At 38.5% G+C, this 16499-nt stretch overlaps 2 protein-coding genes across 7 annotated transcripts; one reads left to right on the forward strand and one right to left on the reverse strand.

Annotated features, from left to right (window-relative positions):
* Window positions 1-2876: 2876 nt before the first annotated feature.
* LOC109853605 (NAD-dependent protein deacetylase sirtuin-1) lies at window positions 2877-13306 on the reverse strand. Of its 5 annotated transcripts, XM_020425882.1 has the most exons (11): window positions 13084-13305; window positions 11819-11951; window positions 11502-11742; window positions 11178-11393; window positions 10830-11037; window positions 9717-9869; window positions 8900-9176; window positions 7895-8718; window positions 7639-7809; window positions 7423-7549; window positions 2877-4991 (listed from the first exon to the last, which is right to left on the reverse strand). In XM_020425882.1, exons 1-10 carry the CDS (start codon window positions 13232-13234, stop codon window positions 7446-7448), a joined length of 2478 nt encoding a protein of 825 aa, XP_020281471.1. In that variant the 5' UTR covers window positions 13235-13305; the 3' UTR covers window positions 2877-4991; window positions 7423-7445. The 5 variants fall into 5 exon arrangements, with proteins under 5 accessions (XP_020281471.1, XP_020281474.1, XP_020281472.1 ...); XM_020425885.1 differs by having other exon boundaries at window positions 2877-7549; window positions 11526-11736; window positions 13084-13306; XM_020425883.1 differs by having other exon boundaries at window positions 2877-7549; window positions 11502-11736.
* Window positions 13307-13463: 157 nt separating this feature from the next.
* On the forward strand, window positions 13464-16298 carry LOC109853599 (NEDD8-activating enzyme E1 catalytic subunit). Of its 2 annotated transcripts, none has more exons than XM_020425868.1 (6): window positions 13464-13720; window positions 13858-14064; window positions 14213-14546; window positions 14745-15105; window positions 15209-15538; window positions 15721-16298. In XM_020425868.1, exons 2-6 carry the CDS (start codon window positions 14025-14027, stop codon window positions 16105-16107), a joined length of 1452 nt encoding a protein of 483 aa, XP_020281457.1. In that variant the 5' UTR covers window positions 13464-13720; window positions 13858-14024; the 3' UTR covers window positions 16108-16298. The 2 variants fall into 2 exon arrangements, with proteins under 2 accessions (XP_020281457.1, XP_020281458.1); XM_020425869.1 differs by having other exon boundaries at window positions 13466-13720; window positions 14144-14546; window positions 15721-16297.
* The last annotated feature ends 201 nt before the right edge of the window (window positions 16299-16499 follow it).

A 16499-nucleotide genomic window follows, 5' to 3' on the forward strand; every position in this document is an offset into this window, starting at 1 on the left:
ATATATATATATATATATATTAATTATAAAAAAAGACAGCGTGAGAAATAGAAGGGGAGAACGAAACCACTGTCAACCCTACCAGAAACAAAAGAAACGGCGCTCGATACACTGATGTACGCCTTTGCTTTGTTTTCTTTTCCACAAACCGTGCTTTGTTTCTTGACTTCACGCGGATGGTAAAACGATGGCACCGGAGTATTTTGTATACATAGATTTGTCGACAGATGCGCATAATTTATGAATTTTTATGCGCGCACTGTCTGCACTGTATCTGAATATTGACGTGAGGAAAACAAAAAAAAACACAATGATGATTTTGTTTTTTCTCTTTTATTCAGCGGAAATACAATCTGAGTGCGTAATATTGTCCACACAAAGAGAAGATCTCGCACTCGTTTCTCGACACTTCGCGGCTTTTGCTACAATGAAAAAACATTTAGAATTGTACGTTCTAGAAAAAAAAAAAAAAAAAAAAAAAAAACTTTTGAATTCTGACTCGTTGAAAAAATGTTGAGTACAACGCCGTGCTTCGTTTGTCGATGACGAGAAAATTGCCACCATAAAATATTTAACAAGACATGTAAATAAGTGCTTCACAAATTGGGATTCCGATTTTACTTCCACGCGATTGAAAAAAGAAATAAAAAAAAAATAAAAAAAAAAAAGCGAAATCCTTAGGAGAAAAAAAAACCCGAAAGACAGAGGAACTGAAACTTCATTCTCTAAGCTAAGGGTCACACATTACTCCTCTTCCACTTTTGCACTTACGCTTGAACCGTCACTTCGCTGAGCCTCTGACTGTTCCAAAAACGTGGTCGCGCGCACGCGCGTGCGCCGAGTTAGTTTATCTCTTGATAAATAGAAAACAAAACAAAAGCGTTCCTTTTTATTGAATCCTCGATCTGCCGATCGCGTTCCGAGTGTGCTCGTCTTGGTGTGTGCCGAGCAAAGTGTGTCCCGTCAGCGCCGGTGCTTGCTTGACTGTGGGAGCGAAAACAACCGAAAATTTATAAAATGCGAACGAAATACGAAAATACGACAAACAAATTTCCATACTTGATCACATACACTTGAGGATTTTTCTCTGTTGTCCAGCCGTTGTCTCTCAAGTACGTTACATCGTGCAACAACACACACCTTCTTTTTTTTTTTTCTGTAGGAACAAACACTAATCAGGATAAAAATCCACCGAACTCACACTTCGATTAATTGCGAGCAGATAAACATACACACACACTCACACACACACACACACACACGCGTATAGATTTATTATACGTTGATATTCGTAGCGAGAATTTTTATCGCGCGCACATGAAGAAAACAACACGCATGTAACGAGAAACACACACGAGTATGTACACACGCTACGCGTAAAAAAAAAAAAAAAAAAACCAAAAACAAAATGACCAGGTTTTCGAAGAAAAACAAATCGAATTTACGTAAGCCAATCGCGAGATATGACGCGAAAAATCGATAAAAAAAAAAAAAAAAAAAAAAAAAAAAAAAAGAGAAACACACAAGAAAACACTCTGTACTATATAATATATTACAATTATGTATACCGATCCTATTCAAGATCAATGAATACTGTTTCATTGTTAAATAAAGTGGTAGTGGGCCGCCCAAAACGCGTAAAAGTATAGCTGTGCGTCCCTAGTGCGACAGTGCTATTATAATATTATTATTGCTGTGGTGGTAATAATGTTTATTATTATATTATGGTTATTATATTACACACCCACACACACACACACACACACACATGTACACGCGCAGTCACACACGCAGGACATTTAAGTATTATATAGGAAAGAAAGATGAAAAAAAAAAAATCAGAAGATAGAGAAAGAAACCGACATCCACATTTCTCTCGGCTGGACTTTTAGTAATGAAATAACGAACATTACATTAATAGGTAATACACAACTCGAATATATACGAAATGTTCATTTCGATTGAACATTTTGAAAAATCTTTTCTTGGCGGGGATTTCAGGCAAGTGTTCAATGCATAGCACCCGTAATACTGTAATTGAAACGGTCCCCCGTTACACACACACGCGCGTAAGTTTCTTAATAATGATGATAAAGATAATGATGATTATGATGATGATGATGGAATATGATGATGATGATGATGATGATGATGAATATGATGATTATGATGATGATAGAGCTCATGGAAATCGCACGAGGGCTTTTTGACCTATATTCCAGGGAGCGCTTCAATTATTATCTAAGAATATATTGTTATAATTTAAAGCCTATTTTCAAATTTGATTTATGATAAACTGCGATATATGATATAAAACTCTATTATATGATATATATATAAATATATATATAACAATAAAGTAAATAAATGAATATAATGACAAGTTCATTATTTCTTCTTCACACGTTTATTTATCACCCCATGTCTCCCCCATCTTTTGTTTTTTTTTTTTTTTTGCAAATTCGAATGAATTTGCTCTCCAGTTTTGTCGCGTGCAATTTTGATTCCTGTTTAAGCGCGTAAATGAAAAAATTATATAATTATTAGTAAATAATTGCTACTAAAAAAGCTTTTGGAATTGAATGCGCGGAAATTTGTTCAAAAAATTAATTGCAAGATGCAACTCAAACAACTACACTGCTCATTTGTCATTTATTCGAATTCATTTCTCACGATTCCGTTTATTTAAATTGACCAATCACGCGATAACTTAATTCACCGAAGATCCGCGATTCTTCTAAAGATTCTCCCGACAAAGATCTGGTCAACAAAGGGAAAAGAGTAAGTAACACAAACTATTTTATCATAGAAAAATGTTTAATTTAAGAGATAAGCTTATACGTTAGTAATACAAAAGAAACAAAACTTACAACGTCTGTTGATAAAGAACATTTTTTATAACATCATTACATTAAATAACAAATTATAAAAAATTCAGAGGTTCGTGTATTTCGTCGCATCAGCTTGAAAATCAGATTGATTTGTATTGCGACGGCTGATGTATAGATCTCGGAAAAATGCAAAGGAACAGCCTCGTGCGCCCCTCATTCATCGCCCGATATTTCCGTTGATGCGACAAAATTCGCGAAATACAGTAAAAATAATAAATTATTTACATGTGACAGTGTATTTATTTTATACAGGTTTTTTTTTCTCAGTACTGCACAAGAAAGTTGGTATTGATTGTCAAACCTTCAAGAGTTGACAACTCTCTCTCTCTCTCTCCTCTCATTCACTCTCACTCTCGTTCTCTCTTTATATCCCTCTTTTTCTCTCTCTCTCTCTCTCTCTGAATCGACTACAAATATTTTATTTATAATAATAATAATACGCGTACATACGTATGTGCGCAGAGCGTCCTGCAAATTTAATCTTCCGTATCGATTACCTCCCGTAACAAAATCTCGCGGAGGCAAGGAAACAACTTTTTTTTTTACTCGAAACAACTGCTACAGTTCCTTCGAAGGGAACGTAATCGCGAGAGAAGATTGAGAAAGGACCCGCGCACATACATACGTACATCACAAAATTTACACGTACAAAATAAATATACAGATAGAGAGATTTAGACGTGCTTGATGACACAATGATCAATTGATGACACAAGTCCCGCGATCGTCGGACTTGAATTTTTTTTTTTTTTTTTTTCATTTAAGTAGCGAGCGCGTAAGTAAAAAAATAATTAAGTAAAAAATACAAATCTCCAAAAAACTAAATTTATTTATACGAATCTATGCGGCGATTATATATTGCGGGTACGCGTCACAATAATTAATTGATGAAACTCCTATACTCGGACATAAAAAAAAAACGCAATATCATGTGTGTAATCTAGTCGATCACAGAGAGTTTCGCGCGGGTTTCCAAACGATATTTATCAGAATTACGCACGAGTGACACAGATTTGGAAACCACACCGGCTCGCACACAGGCTCACGCGCGTATGTATTACAACACACTCGTAAAAATACACAAATGTACATACACATATGTATTAAATAAATAAAAAGAGACAATAAATGATCTTCCTTCCGCTCGTATCGTTTAGCAGCGATGATAAATAAAGCTGTTTATACAAAGCGAAAGATAATTCTCGCGTGGTCTAATTACAATAAAAAAAAAAAAAAAAAAAAAAAAAATATATATCTCTTGTGTGTCGCGAGGAACCAAAAAAAAATAATAATCTAGTACTTTACGGTGGCAGCTAAGTCTTTCTACGAATCATTATCGTAATACAGAAATGCATCCAACACACAACAAAATAAACATAAATCTTTCATATAAAATATCTCACACCTAGTAGAAAACAACGAGAAAAATTAAAATCTAATGCGCCACGTGATTACAAATGTATTACATACGCTTATGTGTTTAATCTGTCATTTGTTTATCTCTCTCACTCGTTCTTTTTCGCTCGTGCATCCACATACACACATCTACGCACGCGTATATACATACATTTTCACTTATCTTCTTATTTGCAATTTCAAACATTACTCACACAATGCCCGAACAGCATTGAATCAAAGTAAGTTTACGTCCATTTTAAATTATACATATACATATGTATACATATATAATATAAACTTGCACACAACCATTTTTTCTTACACATATACGTAGTTTGCAATAATAAACTTTGACAAGACCGCTTCTCTTTTTTCTGTCTTTGTGTGTTTTTTTTTTTTTTTTTTTTTTTTTTTTAATTAATGTGCACAATATAAAATCTATTAGCGAACTCATCCCCGCGAATTTCTCGCGTCGCCTCGCATCCCCAATTTATTAGTCATCGCATCCTACAATGCGGCGCTGCGCGATCCGGTTTGTCAAAGATTATTGCGTCATTTTGTTTTTAAATCTTGTAAATTCGATTCTATTCTATTCTTTTTCTCTGGCTCATATAAAAATAACACGCAATGCGAAGCTTATCCAACATTGCTTTGTACATTCGCCCGTGCTCCAATGAAACAAAGTCGAACTTAACGTTGAATCTATAAAAAAAAAAAAGTTCATTGTTTTTGTTCTGTGATTTGTTTTTTGCCAAACTATGTGTGATAATTATATCTCTATTTCTTTCTTTCGCAGAAACTTAATTAATTAATGCAATAAACATGTACGGCACAGAAACCGCGAATGCAACTGCCGGTTATCGACGTAAAGGCTAATCTCCGATATTATTAAAAAAAATACAATATAAATCGATTGCATTTATATGCGACGTGGTTTCGTAAATCTATCCTGCAATAAAACAACCACGTGCGAAAAAAAAGTGGAAAAAAATCTCTCACCTCCTAAATAAACCTACGACATAAATTTGCTATCGTTCTTTTCCTCGGTTCGCATTAAAATTGCAAGAACGAGGATTCTGTGAACGCAACACACTAACAATTCTAATTCCTTGGAACAACGGAAACATCGACGCAATGATACAATACAGGAATAAAATATAATTAATATTCTTGCTTTTAAATTAGTCTCTTAGTCGTTCTTTTATCGTAAAAAAAAAAAAAAAAAAAGAAACGTTCTTTCCACCGCTATATTTATTTATTCTCTCTTTCGCTCTCTCTCTCTCTCTCTCTCTTTCTGTCCGATCGATATTGTAAAATAAAGAGAACCTTGCAAAAAAAAACGCCTCTTCTTCGATTTAATCTGCAATTCACAGCTTCACCGAAGACATTCCTCGCGGCTGTTCTCTCACGCGCGTTTTCATCTTAATTACACATACACACATACACACACAAATACACATACGTGCGCGCACTTTTGTCTTAATATTTTTTTCTTCTGATATATTAAAATACCATGATGTTTTTTTTTTTTTTTTATCTTCATAGAATGCATCAAATTAGATCCGTTAAATTTTTGCTGCACTTTTTACCTGCCTACGTTCTCTAAAATCTCTGAATCTCTCGCGCGTTTATATTCTCTTCTTCTGTTTCGGAGTGTGAGCACAATTTACTTGTTTCATCTTATATATAGGAGATATGCTAAAACGAGCAGACCTTTTATCAGCTTGGAGAGAAACACCGTTGTCTTATTACTTCACATTAAACGCAACAATCCACAAGTTTTTTTTTTCTTTTTTTTTTTTTTTTTTTAATCAACTGTGTGACACAGTAACACATTTACGTGATTATAATAATCTCATATTTACACATCTAAAAGTAGGGCAAAAGTATAACCTCCTCCTCCTCCTCCTCCTCCTTCAATGTTGCGTGTCGCTCTCTTCGCGGAGACAAGGAAACTTGTTTGGAAAAAACATCGGTATCTATTTACAGTGCGAGAAGTAGGTAGATTAAATAGAAGTAGGTTAAATAGATTGTTCATAAAACAGTAGTAATTCATATCAGATTAGTGCGGTAAGCTGAAAGCAATCCCGACGTCGTTTCCCGTACGTAAGCACTTTACATGCGGACAAGAATCGCGAAGAATCGACAGTTGTACCGTTAAAACTGAATGAACAGTTTGTTCGTCGTACACACATGTAGTTTTTCTGTACGTGGCGAGGATTAATGATACTTCTTATATACATTGATCGTGAATACCGCAAATCCAATACGGAATACGGTAAGAATCGGTGGAAAAAAAAAAAAAAAAAAGCACAATTCTGTGTCTCGGTTAGCTCTCCCAGTTACGCTTCGTGCTTCTTGGGGGAGGAGAGGAGGGGGAAAATGTCTTGAGAAAAATACTTCAACTTTGGATTAAATATATCTATATACACACATCTAACCACTGTGTGCAGCTCATAATCCTACGAATTTGAATTCTTGTGTAATTGCGAACGATGTCTTATTTACGTACTAAAGTCTCTTTTAAAGTTTGCTCGACATGCAGTCCGTGGAAAAAAAAAATCTTATTTTCAAGCATTTGTACACACACACACACAATTCAACGTAACTTCATCGCACCCTTTCATACCGCGTCAAATTTTCTAAGTTCTTTAGAATGAAAAAAAATTCTAACAACTTTCGGCCGTGCGCAAACGGACATAAAAAGAGTTAACGCTACTATATAATTTGTGTATACCTTCTAATTTTTTGGATAAGAGAATGTCTTAAAACGTTTTTTTTTTTTTCTAAAAAGAATTTTTTAAAAGAACTACAGCTGTAATTTTCCGACAACTGCGAGCAGCAACAGAAAGCAAATTGACTATCTATTTCTCACAGTTGTGCGGTGTTTTCAACGATCCTAAAAAAACGTCACATCTATGTAGGATACGCCAATACTTAACGCGTGTTTGTTTTACAATTCTTTATCAGACAACGTTGTCAATATCCCTAACAGATTTTCATTGTACTCCGTTTATGCACGCAACATTCAATGACATTCGCCCTTGACAATCGAGCCAGTCATCGTTCCGCGCCTGAGATCCTCACAAACTCGAATGAATGTCAATGAAGTAATGACAAACTCGAAACTAACCGTGTTGCGAGCAAGCAACAGCTTCAATGCTGCGCGCCGTAAGAGTTACTCGCCCATTTGGCGTCGGCGTTTTGCCCGTCCGTGTCCGCATCGGCGTCCGCGTTCTCTGAGAGATCATCGTCCGCGCCTGAAGGTATTACAAACGTTACGTTAATAAATCAAATAATGAAAAAAAATATAAGACACAAAACATCAGCAGATAAGTTGCAAACTTACCTGTCTCTTCCTCTTCATCCTCTTCCTCTTCGCCCGAGGAAGAGTCGCTATCGCTGTCTGTGCTCTCGGAGTTCGCCGACAGGGAATATCGATCAAAGTCCTCAGGCTCGGCATAAACTTCCGCGCCGGGAAAAATGTATCTGCCCGGGGCCAGTTGGTAATAAGAGTTTTCTGTAAACGATCATTTGGTGTCGATCATTCATGAAAATGCCGAGATACGCACACGCATGCAAAAGAAACATAAAAAGATACATACCTGGTAGTCTAGCGGCGAGGCTTTCTCGAATCTTTGGTTGCCAACAATGCCTCTCCAGTCTTCCGTTCTTCAGCTCAGCGAATTTCTCCTCTGTGCTATCGATGCTGTTGCAACTGTCACCTATGCCGGAATCCAACACGGAATCAACCGACGCTTGTCTCGGTTTCTGCGTTGTTTTGTCCGTCTCGACCGCGGGATCCGCTAACGCGATATCGTCGAACTTGCTCGATTTGTCGCAGTTGTCCAGCGACTTAGGCAATTCGAACACGCTCTCGCTCACAACAGCTTCGGAAGTGAGAGACGTTATCACCGACGGCACCACTTGACAATCCTCCAAATTGTTTTTTATTTCGGCAGCGAGGATGTTGCTTTCCGGCAACATCATCGAGCAATCGACGTTCGTTTTCGCGAGCGTCGTGGAACTGGTGATTTCCGCGTCGTTCGAACCGAAGTTCATCCTCTTTGGACTGTTTTCTATACTGGTGTCACCCGATCGCCTCTTTGGACTCTCTCCCAACAGATTGAAACTCTCCTCTACATTTTCCACGTGACCTGTGTAGAATGGCGACACACAGACATTCAAGTCCTCGGTGTGCTGCGGAAGCGCACTCGTGGTGATCAGCAGACTGTCTTGACTCTCGGTCGACGATACAGCGTGCGGTTTTAAATCGACTTCTACGCTGTCGCGCGACATTTCGGTGTTGGTTGTTGTGTCCTGACTCTGCTCCCACGTGTCGTCGGACAGACACTGATATGGTAAAAGTTGCGGTGCTTCTTTCAGTACTTTTTCGTGCCAGCAAACCTCTTTGTAAGTGTCACCCATTCTGTAGAAAAACGTCAGGAATCGAAATTTATCGTAAACTTCTTTTAGATATTGAAAAAAAAATTTTATATAATAAAAAACAACTCAAGAAAATTCTTAATATTTTTACAAGTAAATACACAAAAAAAATATTAAACTTATTATTATCAAAAATCAAACTTATACATAAAACTTCTACTTACAAATGACATATCTGATTTATAATTATGTCACCATCGCCCAATAGTTCAACGTCAAACTTGAGATGCGGCAATGGTTCTCGATTAATAAGAATTTGCGGTACGTTCGACGGAATGGATGAGGGAATTAAGGCTACCGGTCGAACCTTTAGGGACGACCCGATAACGATCAGAAGATCGCAATCGTCCTTATCTTTGGCCATCGCGTCGTGAAAAGCGTCCGGAAGTCCTTCGCCGAAGAACACGATATCCGGTTTCATTATACCTTGAGACACCAGATCTGAAAATTGTCCCGGTAAAATATTTCAAAATTAACATTGCATCGATTTAATTCAGTTAAATTAATAACAGCAATCCAAAATGAGATAAAAAGTTTGGTTTTTCTATAAAACTTTACGTTCTGTCTTCAATCGTAACACAGAACTCTGTTACCGATTTGAGAAGGAAACGGCGACAAAATTAGTAGCTGGAAGAACTGAACCGCGAAACGTATTAGCAACTTATGCACGGTAAGTGCGCGATTCGATTAAGTTTACCTTCATGCGCTAATTAACAAGCGCGAAGTTTTATTTGCAGTTACGATTGATGTACCGACTTATATATCGTTGGATCAGTAACTTCGTTTAGTTCGAGACGTATTCCACACGAAGAGCAACGTTTTCTCATTGGCGACCTAACCAAAGGCTAACAACGGAAAACTGTCACTAAACGATAGCTAACGCTTCCATATTCGTATTGAAATTGACATGCCACATTACGCAAGACTGCAAATAAATGCATCATCAGCGAGTATTACGACGAAACACGGTCTTTTATTTACCTCTGTAGTTTTCGCTGCAGTCGGAGAGCGAGGGGAGCGCGTTGACGCGGCACTTCGGACACGTGGGTATCCTCTGGGCAAAAATGTCCTCCCTGATGTCGTCCGCCCTGACTTGGTATTTACATCTTGTGCACGACGCGGTGGCGAAAGAACCTTTGACGATAAAAAAATATTCACAATATAAAACCACAATATAAAATCTCGATGAACGTTCACACAAAAAATTCTCAGTAAACAAATTTTTTTTAATAAGAAAATTAAGTCATACGAGCCGTTTTTGCAGGATGTTATGCAGAAAATATAGTATATATATATATGTATACACATATATATGTATTCACATGTAAATTACACGTGAAATTTTTGAATTGAAAATACAATTCTTAAATTCATATAGGATGCTATTTTTGCATCACATATATGATAGACCCCGAATACCCCCCTAACTAATTTTTAAAATATTGCGAAAAAAACTCCTCAGCCAGGAGTCGAACCTGGAATCTCCGGCTTTCCGGGCCGTCGCCTTCCCTGTTAAGGAAGAGATATTTTAAAAATTAGTTAGGGGGGTATTCGGGGTCTATCATATATGTGATGCAGAACTAGCATCCTATATGAATTTAAGAATTGTATTTTCAATTTAAAAATTTCACATGTAATTTGCACGTGAATACATATCGTCACTCCTTACGTATAATTACATAAGTGTCACATATGGGATTTTCAGTTTATTGCATAGTAACACTCAGAAAGTCATGTTCTTTGTGGTCACCAAGTATTAAAAAAAAATATTCATAAGTATGGTAAAAATTTAAAACCGAAAGATCCCTTAACTAGGGAAACTATATGAAGCTTCAAACTTTTAAACTGCTCTCCTCTAAAATTTGCGTTTTGGAGTTACGGGATTTACGTAGGGAGTGACGATATATACATATGTGTATACATATCCTATATATTTCTGCATAACATCCTGCAAAAGCGGCTCGTATGACTTAATTTTCTTATTAGAATTTGGAGAACCCGAAAGTTTCTTTAAATTTTTTTTTCACTTCTTTTTTTTATTCGGATTTTTCAAAGTAACAAACGCTCGACTTCCGTACGATGAGCCGTACTTACCATGGCATTCGATTACATTTTCGATACCGGCAACTTGCTCCAGCGTATCGATATTTTGCGAATAATTTCTCAGAAGCTTTTTCTGCTTGTCTAACATTTTGATGAATCTGTGGCAAGGACTGGGTTTAAATTGTCCGGGATATATTTCGCGCGCAAATTTGTAGAACGGTCTGGGATCCTGACTAAAGTAATTGATATCGAACATAGCCTGAAAACAAATCGAATCCCGAATTAGATACGTGCGTCAACTTCGGTATTCAACGTCGTTACGTTTGAAAACTATAATATTCGAAGTACAAAAAAACTGCGCGCGTTTGTGTATATAAAATCCCGATGATTCTAAAGTACCTGCGGGTCCGGCAAATCTGGAAAGTCTTGGGCCAGTCGTGAGTAAATACCGTCCCTACTTCTAAAGTCGGGAATACCACAACTGACACTCACACCCGCGCCGGTCAGTACTATGATCTTCTTGCTGCAGCGAATTAATCGCACGACGTCTGACAAGGTGTTTATGTGTCTGAGCTTGTGCCGTCTCGGCGGTTCCGACATCATGTTGATTATGATCTGAAAAATAATGCAAAACATTTAGTCTCTGTGTTTTTGTATTAAAAGTTTTTTAATATAGAAAAAAAAAACCAAAACAAAAAAAAACAAAACGACTATTTTGCTCACTTTCCATAGTGTAAAGTCATCAACCTGTTCAGGTATTTGTGTGGAATCCGTGAGGAGATGGTGCAGAAGATTTCGGGGATCCACGCCTGTCAACATCTGTTTCTGAATCCAGGAAGAAGCGTTTCTCCAAGGAGGACTGGCATCTGCTTCTCCGGATAGTTCGGATAAGCCTGATAAGTCTGACAAATTGGACACTGTGGATGATACTTCGTCCTTTTCGTCTGCAGTGTCAACCCTGAAACTTAAGGATTGTCAAATGAACAACTAGATCCGTCATAAAACTTAGAAAAAAAAATTACTTGCAAATTGAAACTTACGGACACTCGGTATCGTTACTTGTGGAATCAACTCTGGATGATGGTGATATCAGATTTGTAGCTGCCGGAGAAATGGAGGCTGACTTGGACTCGTCACTCAGATCGTTAAATCCGCTGTCGGTGCCAAGTGTTTCTACGAAAAAAAACAAAATTAAATTTTATTAACAATTTTAGTAACAAAAAATTTCTTAAGCTGTGTATAAATTTGTCCTAATTTATAGTAATTAATTTTATAAAATTAATACTTTTCACCTAAAACACATTTAAAACCTAGAAAAAACTAAACACTTAGTTTACAACAAATACATAAATTGTAAAATATTTAAATAAATACTATTAAATAAATACTATTAAAAAGTAATCTTTAATCTATATAATGTATAAAATATTTAACATATAAATGCTATTATTACAAATTAATAATATTATTTCTAAATATCTGATATATAGATAACCAAATAAATTGTAAGATATTTTTACACAAAAAACTAAATTATCGCTAAATATTTACATCAAATCGCTACATACGTCTTTAAATTAAAAATGTTTTGAAGAAAAATCGCGCTGTTTAAAAATGAAATACCAATGTGTATCATTTATCTTGATTCTCCGCGTTAAAAATTCGAACATTCCGCCAAATATCTCGACTCAACGAAATGGCGGGAGATCGCGCGCAGCAATGCGAGAGACACCCGTTCCACATCCCGTTCAGAGAAATGCACGCACGTTCGCCGCGCTCGATGTGCGAGTGCGAGCGAAACTACGTAGGCAACGAAGAAGAAGATAGAGGAAGCGAGAGCGAGCTAATGACCCAGGTTACACAGGAGAAGACGACGCGGTTAAACTACATTTCGGACCGCCATCTAGGAACGCCGACGAGGAATACGCGAACGTCGATACGCCGTGCGTATCCCGCGCGTCTACGAAATTCTCGATCGATCGATCGACTAACTTGACGAAAAATCCGAATATTCGCATTCCAACAAAAAGAAAACGAGAAAATAAGCAAAAATTTTTGCGCGGATCAATTTTCCGCTTGTTCGCAGATCGCCGTCGTGAACGATCGCTCGGGATACGGGCGAGAAATTTGCGACGCAATTATCAGCCGCGACTGTCATGGCGGCCTCTCGTCGACGATAGGACGCGGAGGCCGCGAACGCGACGGCGGGCCAAAAAGCGCTCGATGGCCGCCATCTTGCGTGCGAGCACCCGCGAATTTCGCGATGCGTTGTTTTATTAGCGCGCGAATTAGACGGTTCCAATACCTTCGGGATCGTCGTGCGAGCTGTCGTGGGTCGTCTTGTCGGGCCGCGAGTCCGCTAATGCTGTGATGGCACTTCCTTGATCGACGACGCCCTCGACCTTTCGACGCTTCGCCGGGGACGAATATTCCAGCAGCTCCGAGCTCGACGCCATTTTAAACAGCAATGTGCATAGTGCTATACTGCCCAAGCACCTCAACTCGCCAGTCAAGACCGCACCTAGATGTCGCTTCTGATCTCTTGCTTTCAGGGGTTCTGCCCCCTCCCCCCCCCACCCCACCTTTCGTCGTCCGGTGTATTTCCAATTCGCTCTGGAGAGCCTCTCTCGGGGAGAGAGTCGCGCAAACTCGTGTGACGTCACAGTTACTTCTCTGATTGGACAGAGGAAAAAGCTGTCATTGATGACGTTGTTGTTTGTTCGGACGACGACTCCGACCTTTTCGACAAACGGTAATTGGAATATTCGCTTTCTCGCGAATTTCTGTAACAATTGTTGCGCTGACCCTTTTCTGGAACAACTCGAGCTAACAAGAACAATTGAATGAACTACGTGAAAACTTTGGCCCGCAACAAAAGTATTTACAACAACAATTGCTTGTACAGCTGCAGGGAGTGACATGAGAAATTAAACAAAACAGAGGTAATATATTTATTTAAGAGTAAAATATTTATTTGTACGGTTTTGTTGATGTTTCGATAAATAAATATGGACAAAAAACAGAATTTTTCGTGTAAAATTTGCGAAAGAAATTAAAAGCCAATCAATTTGTAAACTAGATCGCACCACATGCGCCGGTGTCGTACGCACAACGTCACGTTTAAAGGAGCGACAGGATTGGTCGATTGGTCAAACTCACCGGTGCGATTGGTGAAAATTGGTGAAGACCTCGTTGGAACGTTGATTAGTTTGCAAGGTTGCAGATGGCATTTGGGTGAACAAACAGATGGCTTGTCGTCTTGCTGCAATTATTGTTAATTTGCAAAGTATTTAAAAAAAAAAGAACTGTTTTTAGCACGTATATCACATTATAAGGAAAAGGGAAATCGCAATTTGATATTTCAGAGAAAATGAGAAGTATCTGATCTGAAGGAGATACAGAAGGTTAAGAGCGCGAATCTTTTCCTCCGGTAGGTCTGGCGCATCTGATCACGAATTCGTCGAGACTCGTCGAGAAACTTGATTTGTCCTTGCTTGAAACATTTAATCGGATCGCGACGATGGGTTCTGATCAAACGCACAGACGGTGGAGCAATTTGCGGAAAGTGTTGGAGAGATCGGGCCCGTTTTGCCGGCCAGATTTCGAACCCTCCTCTGAGAGCCTTCAGTTTCTTCTGGAGGACTGCAAGGTGCTCGTCGTCGGCGCCGGTGGTCTCGGATGCGAGTTGCTCAAGAATCTCGCCCTGATGGGATTCAGACAGATCCAAGTGATCGACATGGACACGATCGAATTGTCCAATCTGAACCGGTATGTGAAACGATTATTCGAATTTGCAAGGTTAACGATCGCAATTACTCTTACGGAAAAAGAATTATCTGTCGAGTTCTATCTCGTCTTACGCGAGAATTGTTTGTCACAGGTTGTGTATTTCCTAGCACTTTTTAACTTTGCGCAAATAAGTCACATCAAGCACTTCATATATAAAAGACGATGTGAATATTGCAGGCAGTTTTTGTTTCGCCACAAAGACATTGGTTTCTACAAGGCTGAGGTGGCTGCGAAGTTTATTAACTCCAGAATTCCCGGGTGCAATGTGATCGCGCACAATTGCGAGATACAAGCCAAAGACGAGGCGTTTTACCAACAGTTCCACATAGTAATCTGCGGACTGGATTCGATTGTGGCGAGGAGATGGCTGAATGGCATGCTGTTGTCTTTGCTCGTCTACGAGGACGGCGAATTGGACAGGACCAGTATCATACCGCTGATTGACGGTGGTACCGAAGGTTTCAAGGGAAATGCTAGAGTTATATTGCCCGGCGTCAGTCCGTGTATTGAATGTACGTTGGATCTCTATCCTCCGCAGGTAAATATCAATCTCTCTCTGTATTTCAAATCTTCTTAGAACTCGATATTGTCAACAAATTTGTTCGTATTGTATGTTAGAGGGTTGTTTGTACATCGCGTAGGTCACGTATCCTTTATGTACGATAGCCAACACTCCACGTTTGCCGGAGCACTGTATAGAATACGTGAAGGTGGTGCAATGGCCGAGGGAGAACCCGTTCGACTGTACAATCGACGGAGACGATCCTCAGCATATAAACTGGATTTATGAGAAGTCGAGCGAGAGAGCGGCGCAATTCGGCATACAGGGCGTGACGTACAGGCTTGTGCAAGGTGTCGTGAAGAATATCATACCGGCTGTGGCGTCAACGAATGCCGTGATCGCCGCGATTTGCGCGACGGAGGCGTTTAAACTCGCGACCAGTTGCAGCGCGTTCTTAAACAATTACATGGTAAAAAGCGTGACTCTCTAAAAACGAAAAACTAGTAATAAATTAATTATGAATATCAAGTTGTTCGTAAAATTGTTGCATTTGCACATACTTGTATTTTTACAACGCGAAAGCCGAGCCACAATTATATAGTGAGACCAATTTCCAGTTCAAGATGTAGCGGATGTAAATCTTATTTGCAGGTGCTGAACAATCTGGACGGAGTTTACACGTACACTTACGAGGCAGAGAAAAAAGACGACTGTCTGGCGTGCAGTCAGGTACCGCGGGAGATCGAGATCAAGGACCTGAAGTGCAAACTGCAAGACCTACTAGATCTTTTGAGCGAACGGCCGGATTTGCAAATGAAGAGTCCCGGTGTCACGGCGACCATAGGCGGTAAAAATAGAACCTTGTATATGCAAATGGTATCGAGCATCGAGGAGAAAACTCGCGAGAATCTGTCCAAGACTCTGATCGAACTGGGCCTGACGAACGGCAGCGAGATAAACGTCGCCGACGTCACGACTCCCAATACCATCACCCTGAAATTGAGATTTCCCCAGATGGTTGACACGAGCTTACAGTAATTGTATATCAGAGTTATAATTTTCTTTCAACATTTTGCACACTTTTTCTCTACCAGTTGTTTAACTAAAACGTAAAGTTTAACAAAGCAAAGTGATACCGTGTAACAGAGCGCATGTCAAGAATTATCATTTGCACTTTATTTTGTGTGTATATATATATATATATACACAGTAGTACATATATATATATATATAAAATGTATTATATTGTATATATATATATATACAATTTGTATATATTGTATAATACAATTTGTATTTTATTGTATAATATAATATATATATAATTTTATATATATATATATACACACACACACACAGTAGTACATATATATATGTATAATATTGCCAATTGAGATGTGCACCGAGATAACTGACGGTTCCGCTAGGTC

The sequence above is a fragment of the Pseudomyrmex gracilis genome, unplaced genomic scaffold, assembly GCF_002006095.1.
Source record: "Pseudomyrmex gracilis isolate BER0280 unplaced genomic scaffold, ASM200609v1 scaffold_51, whole genome shotgun sequence".
NCBI lineage: Eukaryota > Metazoa > Arthropoda > Insecta > Hymenoptera > Formicidae > Pseudomyrmex > Pseudomyrmex gracilis.